The sequence below is a fragment of the Hippocampus guttulatus genome, chromosome 8, assembly GCF_054856545.1.
Source record: "Hippocampus guttulatus isolate MCC_2025c chromosome 8, RoL_Hgut_1.0, whole genome shotgun sequence".
Classification (NCBI taxonomy): domain Eukaryota; kingdom Metazoa; phylum Chordata; class Actinopteri; order Syngnathiformes; family Syngnathidae; genus Hippocampus; species Hippocampus guttulatus.
Window position 1 is genome coordinate 14,581,256 of NC_141268.1, and position 13,669 is coordinate 14,594,924.

At 42.7% G+C, this 13,669-nt stretch overlaps 3 protein-coding genes and 1 long non-coding RNA gene across 6 annotated transcripts; 3 read left to right on the forward strand and 1 right to left on the reverse strand.

Annotated features, from left to right (window-relative positions):
* The first annotated feature begins 183 nt into the window (after positions 1-183).
* Positions 184-5,794, forward strand: rft1 (RFT1 homolog). Of its 2 annotated transcripts, XM_086117739.1 has the most exons (11): positions 184-386; positions 457-542; positions 961-1,083; positions 1,159-1,450; positions 1,527-1,661; positions 2,010-2,270; positions 2,343-2,487; positions 2,952-3,057; positions 3,446-3,695; positions 3,777-3,811; positions 5,415-5,794. In XM_086117739.1, exons 1-11 carry the CDS (start codon positions 324-326, stop codon positions 5,416-5,418), a joined length of 1,500 nt encoding a protein of 499 aa, XP_085973865.1. In that variant the 5' UTR covers positions 184-323; the 3' UTR covers positions 5,419-5,794. The 2 variants fall into 2 exon arrangements, with proteins under 2 accessions (XP_085973865.1, XP_085973864.1); XM_086117738.1 differs by lacking the exon at positions 5,415-5,794 and having other exon boundaries at positions 3,777-4,933.
* Positions 5,502-6,849, forward strand: mustn1a (musculoskeletal, embryonic nuclear protein 1a). Of its 2 annotated transcripts, none has more exons than XM_086117742.1 (3): positions 5,502-6,003; positions 6,082-6,196; positions 6,600-6,849. In XM_086117742.1, the coding sequence occupies exons 1-3, from the start codon at positions 5,884-5,886 to the stop codon at positions 6,695-6,697; spliced, it is 333 nt and encodes a 110-aa protein (XP_085973868.1). In that variant the 5' UTR covers positions 5,502-5,883; the 3' UTR covers positions 6,698-6,849. The 2 variants fall into 2 exon arrangements, with proteins under 2 accessions (XP_085973868.1, XP_085973867.1); XM_086117741.1 differs by having other exon boundaries at positions 5,670-6,003; positions 6,079-6,196.
* A 719-nt stretch (positions 6,850-7,568) lies between these two features.
* ruvbl1 (RuvB-like AAA ATPase 1) lies at positions 7,569-13,553 on the reverse strand. Its single transcript, XM_086117740.1, has 11 exons — positions 13,280-13,553; positions 12,737-12,823; positions 12,532-12,664; positions 11,305-11,456; positions 10,695-10,784; positions 10,136-10,285; positions 9,995-10,058; positions 9,708-9,906; positions 8,380-8,482; positions 8,202-8,293; positions 7,569-7,886 (listed from the first exon to the last, which is right to left on the reverse strand). The coding sequence occupies exons 1-11, from the start codon at positions 13,418-13,420 to the stop codon at positions 7,727-7,729; spliced, it is 1,371 nt and encodes a 456-aa protein (XP_085973866.1). The 5' UTR covers positions 13,421-13,553; the 3' UTR covers positions 7,569-7,726.
* Positions 10,719-12,597, forward strand: LOC147201345 (uncharacterized). The gene is made up of 3 exons (XR_015101604.1): positions 10,719-10,833; positions 11,632-11,813; positions 12,486-12,597. It is a non-coding gene; the product is annotated as an uncharacterized LOC147201345 (long non-coding RNA).
* Positions 13,554-13,669: the final 116 nt, after the last annotated feature.

Below are 13,669 nucleotides of genomic sequence, written 5' to 3' on the forward strand. Positions count from 1 at the left end.
TTGATTGATTGATTCATATACTGTACATGTATTTTGATTCTTTAGTTTTTGTACGTAATGTCTGTTACTGCTTCTTTAAACAAAGATGACATTGGCCGGAAGTAAGTTGTATACCCACCAATGGCGTCGCGCGTAATTCACATAACGTGACTACGTAACTTCTATACCAATGTGTACGGAAGTGGGAAGTGGAATCACCACGCTAAATTCCTGTCATGTGTACTAAGAATCCTTCTTTTAACGCGGTGGAAAGAAATGAATTCTGTTTTTAATGTCTAAAACCTCAAACACAGCATTTCAAGCAGGGGCAAAACAATTCCAGAATGAGCTCTCAGGACGTACTTAAAAACGCATCCACTCTCGCGTCGTACAATGTGCTGCTACAGGTGAGTAAACGCTAACTTGCATTAATCTGTGTGTGAAATGCTTCCTCCTAATGTTAATATTTGATGTCAGGTGATGTTCCGCGTGCTCACCTTCTTTTTGAACGCGTTCACCCTGCGTTTTGTATCCAAAGAGCTGATTGGAGTGGTGAATGTAAGGTAAGCCCAGTAAATCACAACTTTTATCGAGCCAGGCATATATTTTACATCTCCTTTTAATTTACTCAAACAAATCTACCAAGGCAGATTGAAATCATAACCAGAATAGTCTAACTAAAAGCTGATGTACTCGCAGGAATTGAAGACATTGAGATCTTCAACATCTCTGTGGAACAACATTTAATTGTGCTGCCTGCTGTCACTATACGTCGCCGTCATATATTAACAAGTGTGAATGATTTGTAGTAATTTAAAAATTTTCTGACCAATTGAGTGAAAACAATTTCCTGTGGTACATCTGACGATCTGAGCTCTCTCAGGTACTGTGGTTGGGAACTACTAACAAATTGTGTTACCACTGTCACTCAAAGCAGTTTATTTATGACAGTAATGTATGTTATTATCTTACTATTTTTAGGCTCACACTGCTGTACTCCACGCTAGTATTTTTGTCGCGAGAGGCCTTTCGAAGAGCCTGTCTGAGTGGATCTGCTGACGGGAAGCGCAACTGGAGGCAGCTCATCAACCTGCTATGGCTGACGTAAGCTTCACCAACCACCGTGTTCTTCACCGTGCAATGTTTGCTTATCTCTTGAAAGCACTCTTGGTCTGTCAGGTTGCCTCTGGGTGTGCTGTGGGGAGCCCTGTTAGCCGCTGTGTGGCTATGGCTCCTGGAGGTGCCAGATCCTCAATCAATTCCTTTTTACGGCCCCGCCGTGCTGCTGTTCGGTCTCGCTGGGGTCCAGGAGCTCCTGGCCGAGCCCCTCTGGGTGCTGGCCCAAGTGCACATGTTTGTGAAGCTAAAGGTGGTCGCTGAGAGCTTGGCTATGTTGGCTAAGTGCAGCGTGACGGTGGTGTTGGTGATGTCTGCCCGGGAGTGGGGCCTTTACATCTTCTCTGCTGCTCATGTAAGAATCTGCTCCAAATCTCATATACTGTTTGTTCATTCAAGATGAATAACTTTAATCTTCTGGCATCTTTTAGCTGGTGTCAACAGGAGTCTTGGTGCTGTGCTATGCGGTTTACTTTCTTCATTTCTTGCCGTCCAAAGAGGCAATTGAGAGCAATTTCCCCCTGCGCAATATTACAGATCTGATGCCTCACAAAGCTAATGGAGAGGTACTGTGATTGTTTCTTATCTCTTTTTTGTTACATAATATAGGCATGAGTTTGGGTTTTTACCTGGCTCAAATTGAGGCACAAGCAGCCCCCACTGGCTCCAACCAACACTATTTGTATCAATCAATTACATGAATTTTGAAAAAGTAACATTAGCATAAACGTTTGTAATGTTACTGATATTTGCATTTACTTCTGTTTGGAAATGCACAAAATCATCTGGTGGATAGCAGGGGATCTTACCGCAGTTGCATTGACAAAATACGCCCAACTCAACGCAAAGTTAGTCTAGTTCTACCAGTTTTGACGACATCAGGATAACCTCTCAGAGCATCTGTCTTTTTGTAGCCGCTGGTGGACTGGACCGTGGCCCGTCTTACCTGGAGCTTCTTCAAGCAGTCGTTCCTCAAGCAGATCCTGACTGAAGGCGAGCGCTACGTCATGACCTTCCTGAACGTCCTGAGCTTCGGCGACCAGGGCGTTTATGACATCGTCAACAATCTGGGCTCCATGGTGGCGCGCTTCATCTTCCTGCCAATCGAGGAGAGCTTCTACATCTTCTTTGCTAAAGTGCTGGAGCGAGGCCGTGATGTGAAAAAACAGAAACAGGTGTGCACTGGCATGTTTTATTGTGAATAAATATTGTTGAGTTTAAGGTCACAATGTGATTGTTGTCTTCAGGAAGACGTTGGTGTTGCAGCAAATGTGCTACAATGCCTGCTCAAACTGGTGCTGGTGATTGGACTCATTATCGCAGTTTTTGGGTACGCCTACTCAGAACTGGCTCTGGATATTTATGGTGGATCATTGCTGAGCAGTGGGGCAGGTAATGTAGACAATGTGCGTCTAGTTTTATTGGATTTAACCGCTGCATTTGATACAGTAGATCACAGTATTCAGTTGGCTCGTTTGCAGCACCTGGTGTGCATTAGTGGTAGTGCCCTTCAGTGGTTTGGGTCCTATTTGGCTGGAAAAACTTTTTTTGTTAGCCTTGGTTGGTCTTAGTCACGAAGTGCCCAACTGTTGTGTGGTGTTCCACAGGGTTCAATTCTGGGGCCTCTGCTTTTCTCCATTGTATCTGCTCTCTTTGGGGCCATCTTAAGGAAACATGGTATTTCCTTCCAATGCTATGCGGATGACTGTCAGATCTATGTCCCGCTGAACCAAAAATACGCTTTCTCATTGAGGCCACTTTTATCCTGTCCTGAGGAAGTCAAGACCTGGATGGCGCTGAATTTCAATGAAAAGAAAACAGATTTCACTTTACTGCTTCTTTGTATTTTGTTGAAGGTCCATCCCTCCTGCGATATTACAGCTGCTACGTCCTCCTGCTGGCTGTAAACGGTGTGACCGAGTGTTTTGTGTTTGCTGCAATGAGCCAGGAGGAGGTTGACAAGTACGCACCAATAATCGTTTGCTACATCGCTTTTAACACAGCAAAATATACGTACAGTGGTGCCTTGAGATCTGAGGAATCTGAGAAAGTGAGCAAGTTCAGCACAGCACACTTATCACTGAATAGAACCAAAAATGTGGCAAAACAGATTCATTCTTCAAGTATGTCATTTAATTATGTCATTGCTGCATGTGTTTATAAAGTAAAAAATGATAAACGTACAATTTTTCTTATTAAAAACATGAACATTTTTGTTGTTGTGGTTTTTGGCATGGAAGAACAGATTAATGACATTTCCATTCATTTCAATGGGAAAAGGTAATTTTAGAAATGAGTGTTAAAGGAATAAAATTGGATGTCAAGATAACACTTTATTATTCATTTTTAGGTACAATTTGGTAATGCTGGCCCTGTCTGCGTCCTTCCTCTTCCTGTCCTACATGCTGACGCAGTGGGCTGGTGGCATGGGCTTCATTCTGGCCAACTGCTTGAACATGGCCCTCCGCATCACGCACAGCGTCCTGTACATTCGCCGCTACTTCCTGTCCAGTCAGTGGAAACCCTTGCGGGGCCTGCTGCCCTCGCTGCCGCTGTGCCTGGCGCTCGCTGTCAGTGCAGCCGTCACGGTTGTCAGTGAGGTAATCTTCAAACAATTCACTACTAATGTTGACTTGAGGGTCTTGATGGCATTTGTATTGAAAGGGGATTTGTTGTCGCAGGGTGCTTTTTGCTGCAACGGCGGTTGGCTCCTCAGGTTAGTCCACGTCGGCGTGGGAGCGGCCTGTCTTCTTTTTGTTCTCGGAACGATTGTGCTCACAGAAACTGAACTCGTTGCGTTTGTGAGGACTCAGCTTTTGCCCCAGTACAGGAAAAAAAGTGTATAAGGTGAAGGTCAGCGGCAAGTGGATTTTTTGGGGGGGGGTTGTTGTTTTTTGTGGATCTTGGACGCAAGTATATACAGTATGTGCCTAATTAATTTTGAATATTGAAGAGAAGTTCAGTTCAGTAGTATAATTTCATAAAAATGAAGCTCATTTCATAAATGCCGAGGAAATTATTTTTTTAGCTGTAGGAAATTTAAACCGGTCAACAAAATGTCACTACATTTTTAAATCTGAGATGCAAGTAAACTTTTCTAGATTTTTTTTTGTTGTTTTGGTGTGTTTACTGAATCTGCCCTCACTTTAATTCCCCCCCCCCCCCCTTTGATACATTTGATTTTTGGAATAATATGTAATATAGTAATCAATCTAATAATATTTATGAATTAAGGGTTAGGTTCAGCAATAATAGCGATAAATTTAAAACGCATGGTAGAATCCATCTTGCGCTAGCTTTTATAGGTCAAAGTTAAAAACAAGATATACAGTCACTTAAAAACTGGATACACTAGAAAAAAGTATACTCATTTTTGTCACTGTCAAAGATAAATTTAGGGACACTAAAATTGGTTTCAAAATTTGCTGTTGACCAGTGTAATAACATCATAAAATATTTCACTCTGTCTGAAGTGAATTCAAGATATAAAATTCACTGCTGTAACAAATTGTTTTCACCAATACTGTACTTAATTAATATGCATGTGTATGTGATTATGTGTTGAATGTGTATTATAACGTGACTGAATAATTCCTCTGTACATATGAAGAAGTGTACCCTTATTGGACACATCATTAGGTACACCTTCCAGATCTATTTTTAATTGAAAGGCACGCAGATATTACGCTGTGAAGTGTATGTAATCATCTACGTATGTGCTGTACTCTAAATAAGGTGATTTCTATGAACTTTATTTTTTTTCGCTGATTTTGTACACATGTACCTAATGAATGACTATTGAGTGTATGATAAGTAAACTATTGTGGGCCAAATTTAATGGATTGTGTTACAGTCGGATTTTTACTGCTGAAGTCACTTCACGCAAATTCATACAAAGCATCATTCATCATACATAGCTGGTTGTGTGTCACTATGTGATGTGTCATGGGATGTATTCATTGTGTTTGGAAAAGTTGACCACCAGAAAGTATTTTAACCCCTTACGGATTTATCGTATTAAATGCTTTTATTCAGTAGTGTTGACTTTAAAATGCCTGACATGACAGCAACTTTGACTCCCATTTCCTTGATGGACTCTGGGCAAAAACAAAACCTTTAATTGTAATTTTAAAAAAAAATTGAAGTGAAAGAGAATCTCAGAATCTGCCGCACCCCTATTTTGATGCCACTTTTGTGTAATGTCATCTCACGTGTTATGGGATGATTTGTCCAGTTTGTAGTTTTACTTGCATAGCTGACGTCATGTTGTTTACGGAATGACCTTGTTAATCTGTTAAAAATGTTCTTTTGCTCCATAGGTAACCTTCCGTTGCACAAGACGTGCAGTGGATATCAAACATCTACACACCCCTGTTGAAATGTCAGATTTTCATTTGATTTGGTCAAGATCTTTTTTTTTTTTCCTTTTCCCTATAATTTCCTAGCAAACCGTGGGCTCAGAGTTTTTGTACAGTCTTATTTTTTTTAATTACAATTTTTAAGATCATGTATTTTCTTCCTTGACTTTTCACCAGGAAAACCAGCAGCGAGTGTTTTTTTTTGTTTTTGTTTTGCAGAACCACAAACTGCTAAACTACAAGCTGTGCTTCTTCCACACTTACCACCATTGAAGGAAGCGTCCGTCAGGGTTGGATAATGATGTCATTATGAGGAATGAGCAGTAAAGTACTGCAAGAGACTTGCTTTTTGGTCTTTTTTTTTTTTTCAAAAGTTTGAAACTGGGATTAATTTGCACACACATAAACTGTGGGAGGAGCTTTTACACTCATGACATCATTTGTTAATGTTGAGAAACAGATTTACTGTATTCCCCTCGCCTGCCTGTCAGACTATATACAACTTGGCCACACGAAGGAGATAACGGCTGACATCACCAACATGTCTCAAGTAAGAGCAATGTCTCTAGAATGTCTGCTGTGCAAAATCTTGAACGGTGGTCATCGTTATTGTTGTTGTTCTTAGCAGCCGCAAGAAGTGCAGCGTCCTGCGGTCAGCCGGGAGGAGCTGGCTGAGACAAAGAACAGACTTGGTGAGGGTGGACCAGTAAAGAGCAAAACTTTTGAAGTCATGGAAGAGTGTGGTGAGTACACATGTGCATACACACGTGCAGTATAAACGATGTGCTGTTGGCTAAAATGAAGCGGTGGAACATAACGGGTTGCCATTGAAATTTGCAGTAAGTTTAGGATGAAGAAAGTTTCCACTCCATGTAGGGAGATGTGAAGGCTTCCATAATGGGAGACGGAGTGTTTTCCCAGTGGAATAAAGTGTGTATGTGTAGTTATCCTTTTATTTCGGGGAAAACATTAAAATGCTTGGATTTGGTTTTCCATCAAACCACCCAGGATGATTCTTATTTGTATTAAATCACGTTTCCATTTCCACTTGAAACATTCCCACAGTGATTCTTTTCTCCTAACATTCTGCAGACCTTACCACGGGTCCGATCATGATTGTTGTCTTGTGTGTTCAATTGTCCACAGAGAGAATGGGTAAAACCGCCCCATCCGTTTTCAGTGGCGTGAGGTCAGGAGGAGAGACGGCTTTGAACACGCGCTCAGCTCAACCCGCCAGGAAGTAAACAATCACCACCGTTACATTTGTGGCTCATTGTTTGGCAAGTTATTTTTTTGTAAACACCCTTTCATACATTGACTGTGAGACCATCATAAGATACATTTGCACCATCTAATGAGCGTTAAAAAGAGCTGTATTAAAGATAATGTTCAGATATTTGGATATTTTCGTTTCTTGTGTATGCTCAATACCACAAGTAATTGATAACAGTAATTTAATTTTTTTCCCCCCCAAACCTTTGTTCGGGGTGCCAAATTGGTGCCAAAATTGGTGCCAAATTGCACCCAAATTGGGTGCCAAAGGTGCCACATTGTCTGGATTTTGCAGACATTGTATTTTACAATCATTAAGTTAGAAAGTGTTTTAAGTAGAAATGTAAAGATATTCCTTAAAAACGCTGACACAGCAAAGTAGTCATCATTCCTGTTATGCATTAAATTGTCTAATCATGTCACTGTAGATCCATTTTCCGAACCGCCTGATCCTCACTAGGGTCGCGGGGGGTGCTGGAGCCTATCCCAGCCGTCTCCGGGCAGTAGGCGGGGGACACCCTGAATCAGTTGCCAGCCAATCGCAGGGCACACAGAGACGAACAACCATCCACGCCCACACACACACCTAGGGACAATTTAGAGCGTCCAATCAGCCTGCCATGCATGTTTTTGGAATGTGGGAGGAAACCGGAGCACCCGGAGAAAACCCACGCAGGCCCGGGGAGAACATGCAAACTCCACACAGGGAGGCCGGAGCTGGAATCAAACCCGGTACCTCCGCACTGTGAAGCCGACGTGCTAACCACTGGACTACCGGGCCGCCGCCACTGTAGATGACAATGTGAAAATGTGTGTTTAAAAAAAAGTCAAATTACCGGGAAATAACAGATCTGGTTTTTTTTTAATTCAAAAGTTCAAAGTCAAACAGAATCGGTAAAAGCGCATTGAACTACGCCAAGAACGGAGAAAATGAGTCATGATGGAGATAAAACAAAAACACAACGCAGTATGGTAAAGGACCGCCTGCCAGCTGTGACGCTTCATTTCATAAATTTGTGATGCTGATCCTGTAGAATTTTGGCCGAGGACTTTGCGTCGTAAAAAAGCTCGTTGATCTCCTCCACCTGCTCCCGCTCGACCGTCTCTTTGCCTTGAACGCGACCAAGCAGGCTGGCCGGCGTCAGGAGCTGAACGGCGTACCTGCCAACAAACAGGCCAGTAGTCATTTTTGTTGTTCTTCAACACTTGAGTTCAACATTCCTGGACCAAAATAGATTACATCCGTTTATTTCTCATTATTAATGTATTCTTAGGATGGCAAAAAAACTAACAGTAGAATACACAATTCCATATGGTCGTTGTTTGGCAGAATTCTCTTATCTCCAAAATCACTATCTTTCAGGGGGGGGGGGATTGCACAACAAAAGCTATTTTGCTCGAGTTACTAAACACCGCATGGTTAAATTTGGTGTGAAACCGACGTAATACTTTTTTCCGTAAAGCCTTTTTCCGTACCTGAGAGTGGTCTTGGCGCCGATATCCGCAAGATGCGCGAGTGCTTCCTCGCTGATACTGAGCCCCTCAGTCTGAGCACGGATCTTAATGATCTTGAGAGGGGGAAAAAAAGAGCCGTTATTAGTGTTCTATATATCTATCAGATGCATGTGCTCAGGATTCCTGTTCATCCCCTGACCTGCTTCATCTCCTGCGGCGTGTACAGCATGGTGCGGATGATCATCACTCTGTCCAGCAGGTCCAGCGGAATCCCGTGGGGTGAGCTGATGTCCTCGGTCCCCCTTAAGTGCAAACGTGAGACAAGGTTGGAAGAAAAATTCTCTTACAATGTTTTTGTAACACCTCAAGATGCCACAAAACAGCACCAAAGTCTTGGCTCGTAGGACAAAAGCATATCGTGTCAGGGAAGTGCATTAAAGTAATACCTCTAGATCAGGCATGTCGAGCTCCGGGCCTGGAGGGCCACTGTCCTGCCTGTTTTCCAGCTCTCCCGGCTGCAACACACCTGATTCAGATGATCAGCTCATCAGCCAGCTCTGAAGCAGCATTAGAACATTCCTGATTATTTGAATCAGGTGTGTTGCTCTTGGGAGAGCTGGAAAACAGGCAGGACAGCGGCCCTTGAGGACCGACTTTGGACACCCCTGCTCTAGACTGAAGGACCAGGATTTTGTATGTCGGAGGGGGGGGGGGGGGGATCTGAGTTTCTTGGTTCATAATAGCAGTGTGACAAGTGGCTACCATCTTGGTGGAATTGTCTAAAACTGTGGTATCAGTCCCACTAGTGTTGGTAGTTGAGCTCCCTCTAGTGGTACTCGAAAGAATTGCTTCCAGTGGCTTACACTTTCATAAAACCAGTACAGTAAACCGTATCTTTTTAAGTACAATACATTTGTATTTAATCATTTAGAAGTGTTTTCATGTTTATTTAGATCAAATTTTATTCAACTTTTGTAGAATACATTGTAATGTTTTCTTTTCCTTTTCTATTTTAGCACTGTCAATTTACAACCTCTACATAATGATAGTATCTTACATACATCCGTTCTCTGTAAACATTAAATATAAGTTTTAAGAGGGGGGCAGGGGGGGAACAAGTGATGGCGAAAGTACAACATTTGAAACGTGAAGTAAATCCTGATGTGTTGATTTGAGAACCCCGCAGAGATTCAGCCCATACGAGCTCATTTGTGGAAACTTTTAAACGCAAACTCGTCTGCCAATTTGAGAAGTGGCTCTGCGAGCAGCAGACAAAGTTTTGACCAGATTTTCAATAGAGGATTAAAAAAAAAAAAACTTCGAAATCCATCAATTTTCCAAATTCTTGGTATGTTGCACTCAGTTTGAAACGGCCATACTAACCAAAAATCTCATGTTGCAACTTTAAGCAGAAATTATAGTGAGTCCTCATGACGTGTGTATGGTTTTTTTGTTGTTGTTTTTTTGCTATTGAAAACCCCTCCCCACCAAACAAGCCAAGTACGATTTCATGTCATAATAGTCCACCTGATGAGGCAGTTTCCCCTGTTGGACGCGAACACAACAATGGGGGCGATGGTGCTCTCCAGCGCCCGATGGAGATAAGTGAAGCACTCAATGTCCAGCATGTGGACCTCGTCCACAAAAAGCACACCGGGCACCAGCTCGGCGACACCCTGGTCGATGTAGCGGTTCACCACCTTGTTGATCTCTGCTCGGAGCTTATCTGCAAAAAAAAAATATATGAGAGGACGGCTTAGCAACATAAGCGCAAGTGTGGAAGCAGATGGGGACTTGACGGCAACATTGCCAACCTGTGATTTCCGTCTTTTTGGGCTTCATCAGCTGTCCCATCATGGAGAGAATGTCCTGGCCTCCCTGTGACAAAAACAAAACACTTTAAGGACTGCACAGACAAATTTGTGATGTTGAAAACTTTTTTTTTTTTTGCTAACCTGCGGTCTGGCATTCGCCACGTCGAGGTCGTGCAGTGTGACATCTTGGACGATCTCCTTCTTTTTGTGCACGTCTCCCTTTGGCAGCGGCACATATTCCTCAGCCTCAAGGTCAAACTCCGTGGCGAAGGTGTCACAGCGACCTTGTCTCTGCAAAAACATGGAGCATAAGGATTCTTGTATTTCCATGGCAAAGCAGGTGGGCCGGATGATTGGCAGACGGATGAAGTGCTCTGAGAGAGGCCTGTCAACGAGAGACATGTGTGGCGCCCTACGCCCTTGGTCACGAGGCCACCTGCACCGATTAAAGGAAGCGTCATTGTGACCTGTCAACAGAAGGCGCAAGCCTCACTGCAGGAGAGGAGGCATTTTGGGAGATGGAGAGATAGCGGGAAGAAAAAGCAGCTTTCCTGAACACTCAGAAGGAAGCACGGATTGTCATGCCGAGAGGTGAGAGATGAAAGACCAAAAAAAAAAAATACTCTTCAATCAAATGAATGAATGATTGTATTATGTTCTTTGACCCGAGCAAAGAACAAGTGAGCGTGTGTGGTGATACCTTGACAGCTCCACTGTTGGCTTCAATGTAGATGACGTCTCCCACCTCCACACGTTCCTTCTGAAGACTCTCATAAATGCTGGGATCCAACTTGGGAACATCAAGAATAGTTTGACTACTTGAGCTACGACAAGGATGGGTAAACTTTCACTTACATTTGTTTTTTAATAGACAGCTCGGAAAGGAAAAAAAATCCTTCAAATGTACATACTTAATTCAAACATGTACTTGGGTTGCACAATATTAAAATGTGTTAAACTATTATTTGATTGTTTTCAACGAAGGGGGATTACCAGCTAATCACATTTTACTCACGTGCAACCTAAAATGAAATACTTTCCCCCCCACTCTGTGTAGATGAGGTAAAATTTGGTTATTCTTGTCAGTAATAAAATTATTAGTTTTCCTCATCATGCTAATTAATTCGCCAATTATTGAAGAAACTGAAAAAATATTACAACTCATGATTTATGCCAGACTTTTGAATAACATGGAATCATTGACTACAAAACGTCACTATTTAGACTGACTTGCATTTCAAGAACTGAAAGTACTTACAATGGTGAGCAGTGGTATGCATTTAAAAGAAAAAAAATCTCTTTAGTCAGACCTTGAGCTGCTTAGTGCCTTTCCCTGTCCTCAGACCAATGATGACGTGGCTTATAGTCTTTCCATATCCCCCCATCGGGTTCTCCGTCTCACAGGGGGTCAGCTCCGTCACCTCGCCCTCGTACACCTCCTTCGTCTCTTTGATGCGCAGCCCTGAAAGGCGAGTCGATGGGACAATCGCACACGTTGATCGCAACGGAGTGACTCGGGTCTTTGTATTCTCATGCAAAGCACGCTGCGGCATCCCCTCAAGATATTGCTTGTGCACGTGGCCGTGAACATTCCTGGCCATCATTCCTGAGTGATCCCCTGTTTGGCATGATTGCAGCACGAGGAGGGGCTCACAGGTGGCCGACACTCCGTCGTTCAGATCAGAGAACGCGAGGGCAGTAATTGGCACGGTGGTGACAAGCTTGTAGGAATCTCCACCACTGACAGGAGATCGGGTTCTATGGGAGGACCAGCCGTGCTCTTCATCTACAAAAAGGTCTATTTCCTTCCCTATGACAGGTAACATCAGCAGCGGAAACTTTCCAGCCCATTTCCCCTTCTCAAAATGATTCTCAGGGGTCAATAGGAGACCAAGAGTAACGGACATAACTCTGCGGTCTGTGTTGTTTTACCAATTACTACATCACAATTATCTAACAAGCCAAACTGTTAACTTAAATCAGAAACAGTGGAATGTCCTAAAAAAGACCATCTGTTCTGTGATGCCAGGTTACTGCCAAATCTTTCCTTAAAAAACAAAAAATCTATAGAAAACTAATTTAAGTAAAATTAGCCTGGCTTCAGCAAGCTTCTTAGGTTTATTTTCATGCTAGTCATCAGCAACATGCCATTTACTTTCGTATCTTTGTTAAATTTACTTGTGTGTGTAATTTAGGAATTTACCGATTTGTGATTATGGCATTATTTATGGCAAAATGGGATTAACATATTTTAGTTGAAACAAATATTGTTCAAACTTTTTACAAATGTGGCATGTTTCTATCCAAAATAACACTGTCAGAGTGACAACTTTTGTCAATACAGTACTGACAATTTAACAGCCAACCAACTGCATGTTTTTCAAACAGTCTTGCCACAGATTCACTGAAATGGAGCCAGTAACACAAGGCTTTTCAGTTATGTTCTGGTACACCAATGAAATGGTTTGCTTATTCCTGCTGTGTATTCTAGTTGCCGTAGTGATGGGGTAAAGAAAAAACAGAAGCGCTACTCTCACCGATGGCCCTCCTGAAGTTCTCCATCAGTACTTCTGTCTTTTTAATCTCTGACGAGTAGACCTCACTCCCCACCATGGGGCAGAAAGGCACCTTGTTGCCCAGCTCCTGTGCTATGGCTAAGGCGAGAGCTGTCTGCGAGGAGAAACATCAACAAGTGTGAATTTAAAAGGTAGATACTGCTACTTAAGAACGTATGGACATTACCTTTCCAGTCCCGGGAGGCCCGGCCAGTAAAACTGCCCTTCCTGCCATCTTCTTGGAGCGGATGAGCTCCACAATGATGCCACATGCCTGGAACGTAAACATTTTGGAACAGTCCGATTGTGATGGCTCCCGATACTTTATTTAGAATGCATGAATAACTTATATTCGCTCATCTGGACATGCCAGCAATGTAAAAGCGGACAGGTAGAAAAACTTAAAAGATGGCATATGGTACTCTACTCATTGCCATACATAGAACAGCTTTTAGCTCAACTTAAAAGGCTCAGCTTTCACAAAGTAAATCTATGAGAAAATTAAGACATTTCAGGCGTTTCTCATGTAAAATTGGCTCAATAAAGATTGGAACTTATCAGATGTTCTGAATATAATGTGGTTTGTGCAGTGGTATGAAGCAGTGACTTCACGGGCTTTTATCTTAAAAGTGCACAATGGAGATTCAAACGCACAACCTCGTCCTTTGATGAATGTTCAGTCATCCGAGTAAATCGTTCAAATAATTTCATACGATCAACATTAGTGTACCTCTCTGGCGGCTTCCTGGCCGACCAAGCCGCACGCTGTCTGTTTGGCGTTACCGGCCTCGTCCAAGCCCAATCCTTTAACGTGACTGTGCGAGGCGATCCGTTGAGTTTTTGTGGTGCTCTTCACCTCCTCGATCTTCATGGTGGCTTAAGTAGCTATGCCGCGGAACAGTAACGCTATTTAAAAGCGACAAAATAGTCACTTTTGCTTCTGTTAGCTTCTTTACGCGCCGCCGCCGAAACTCAAAACACAGGAAGAATGGTTTCCATGTGGGGTTACTATGGAAAATTGGCGGAAGTATTACCTCAAAGCCCTGCCCTTTTTGTATTTTACGCAAGGTCATTGGATAGAAACAGTGCAAGTAAAACTATAATTGGCCGAGACTGTTGT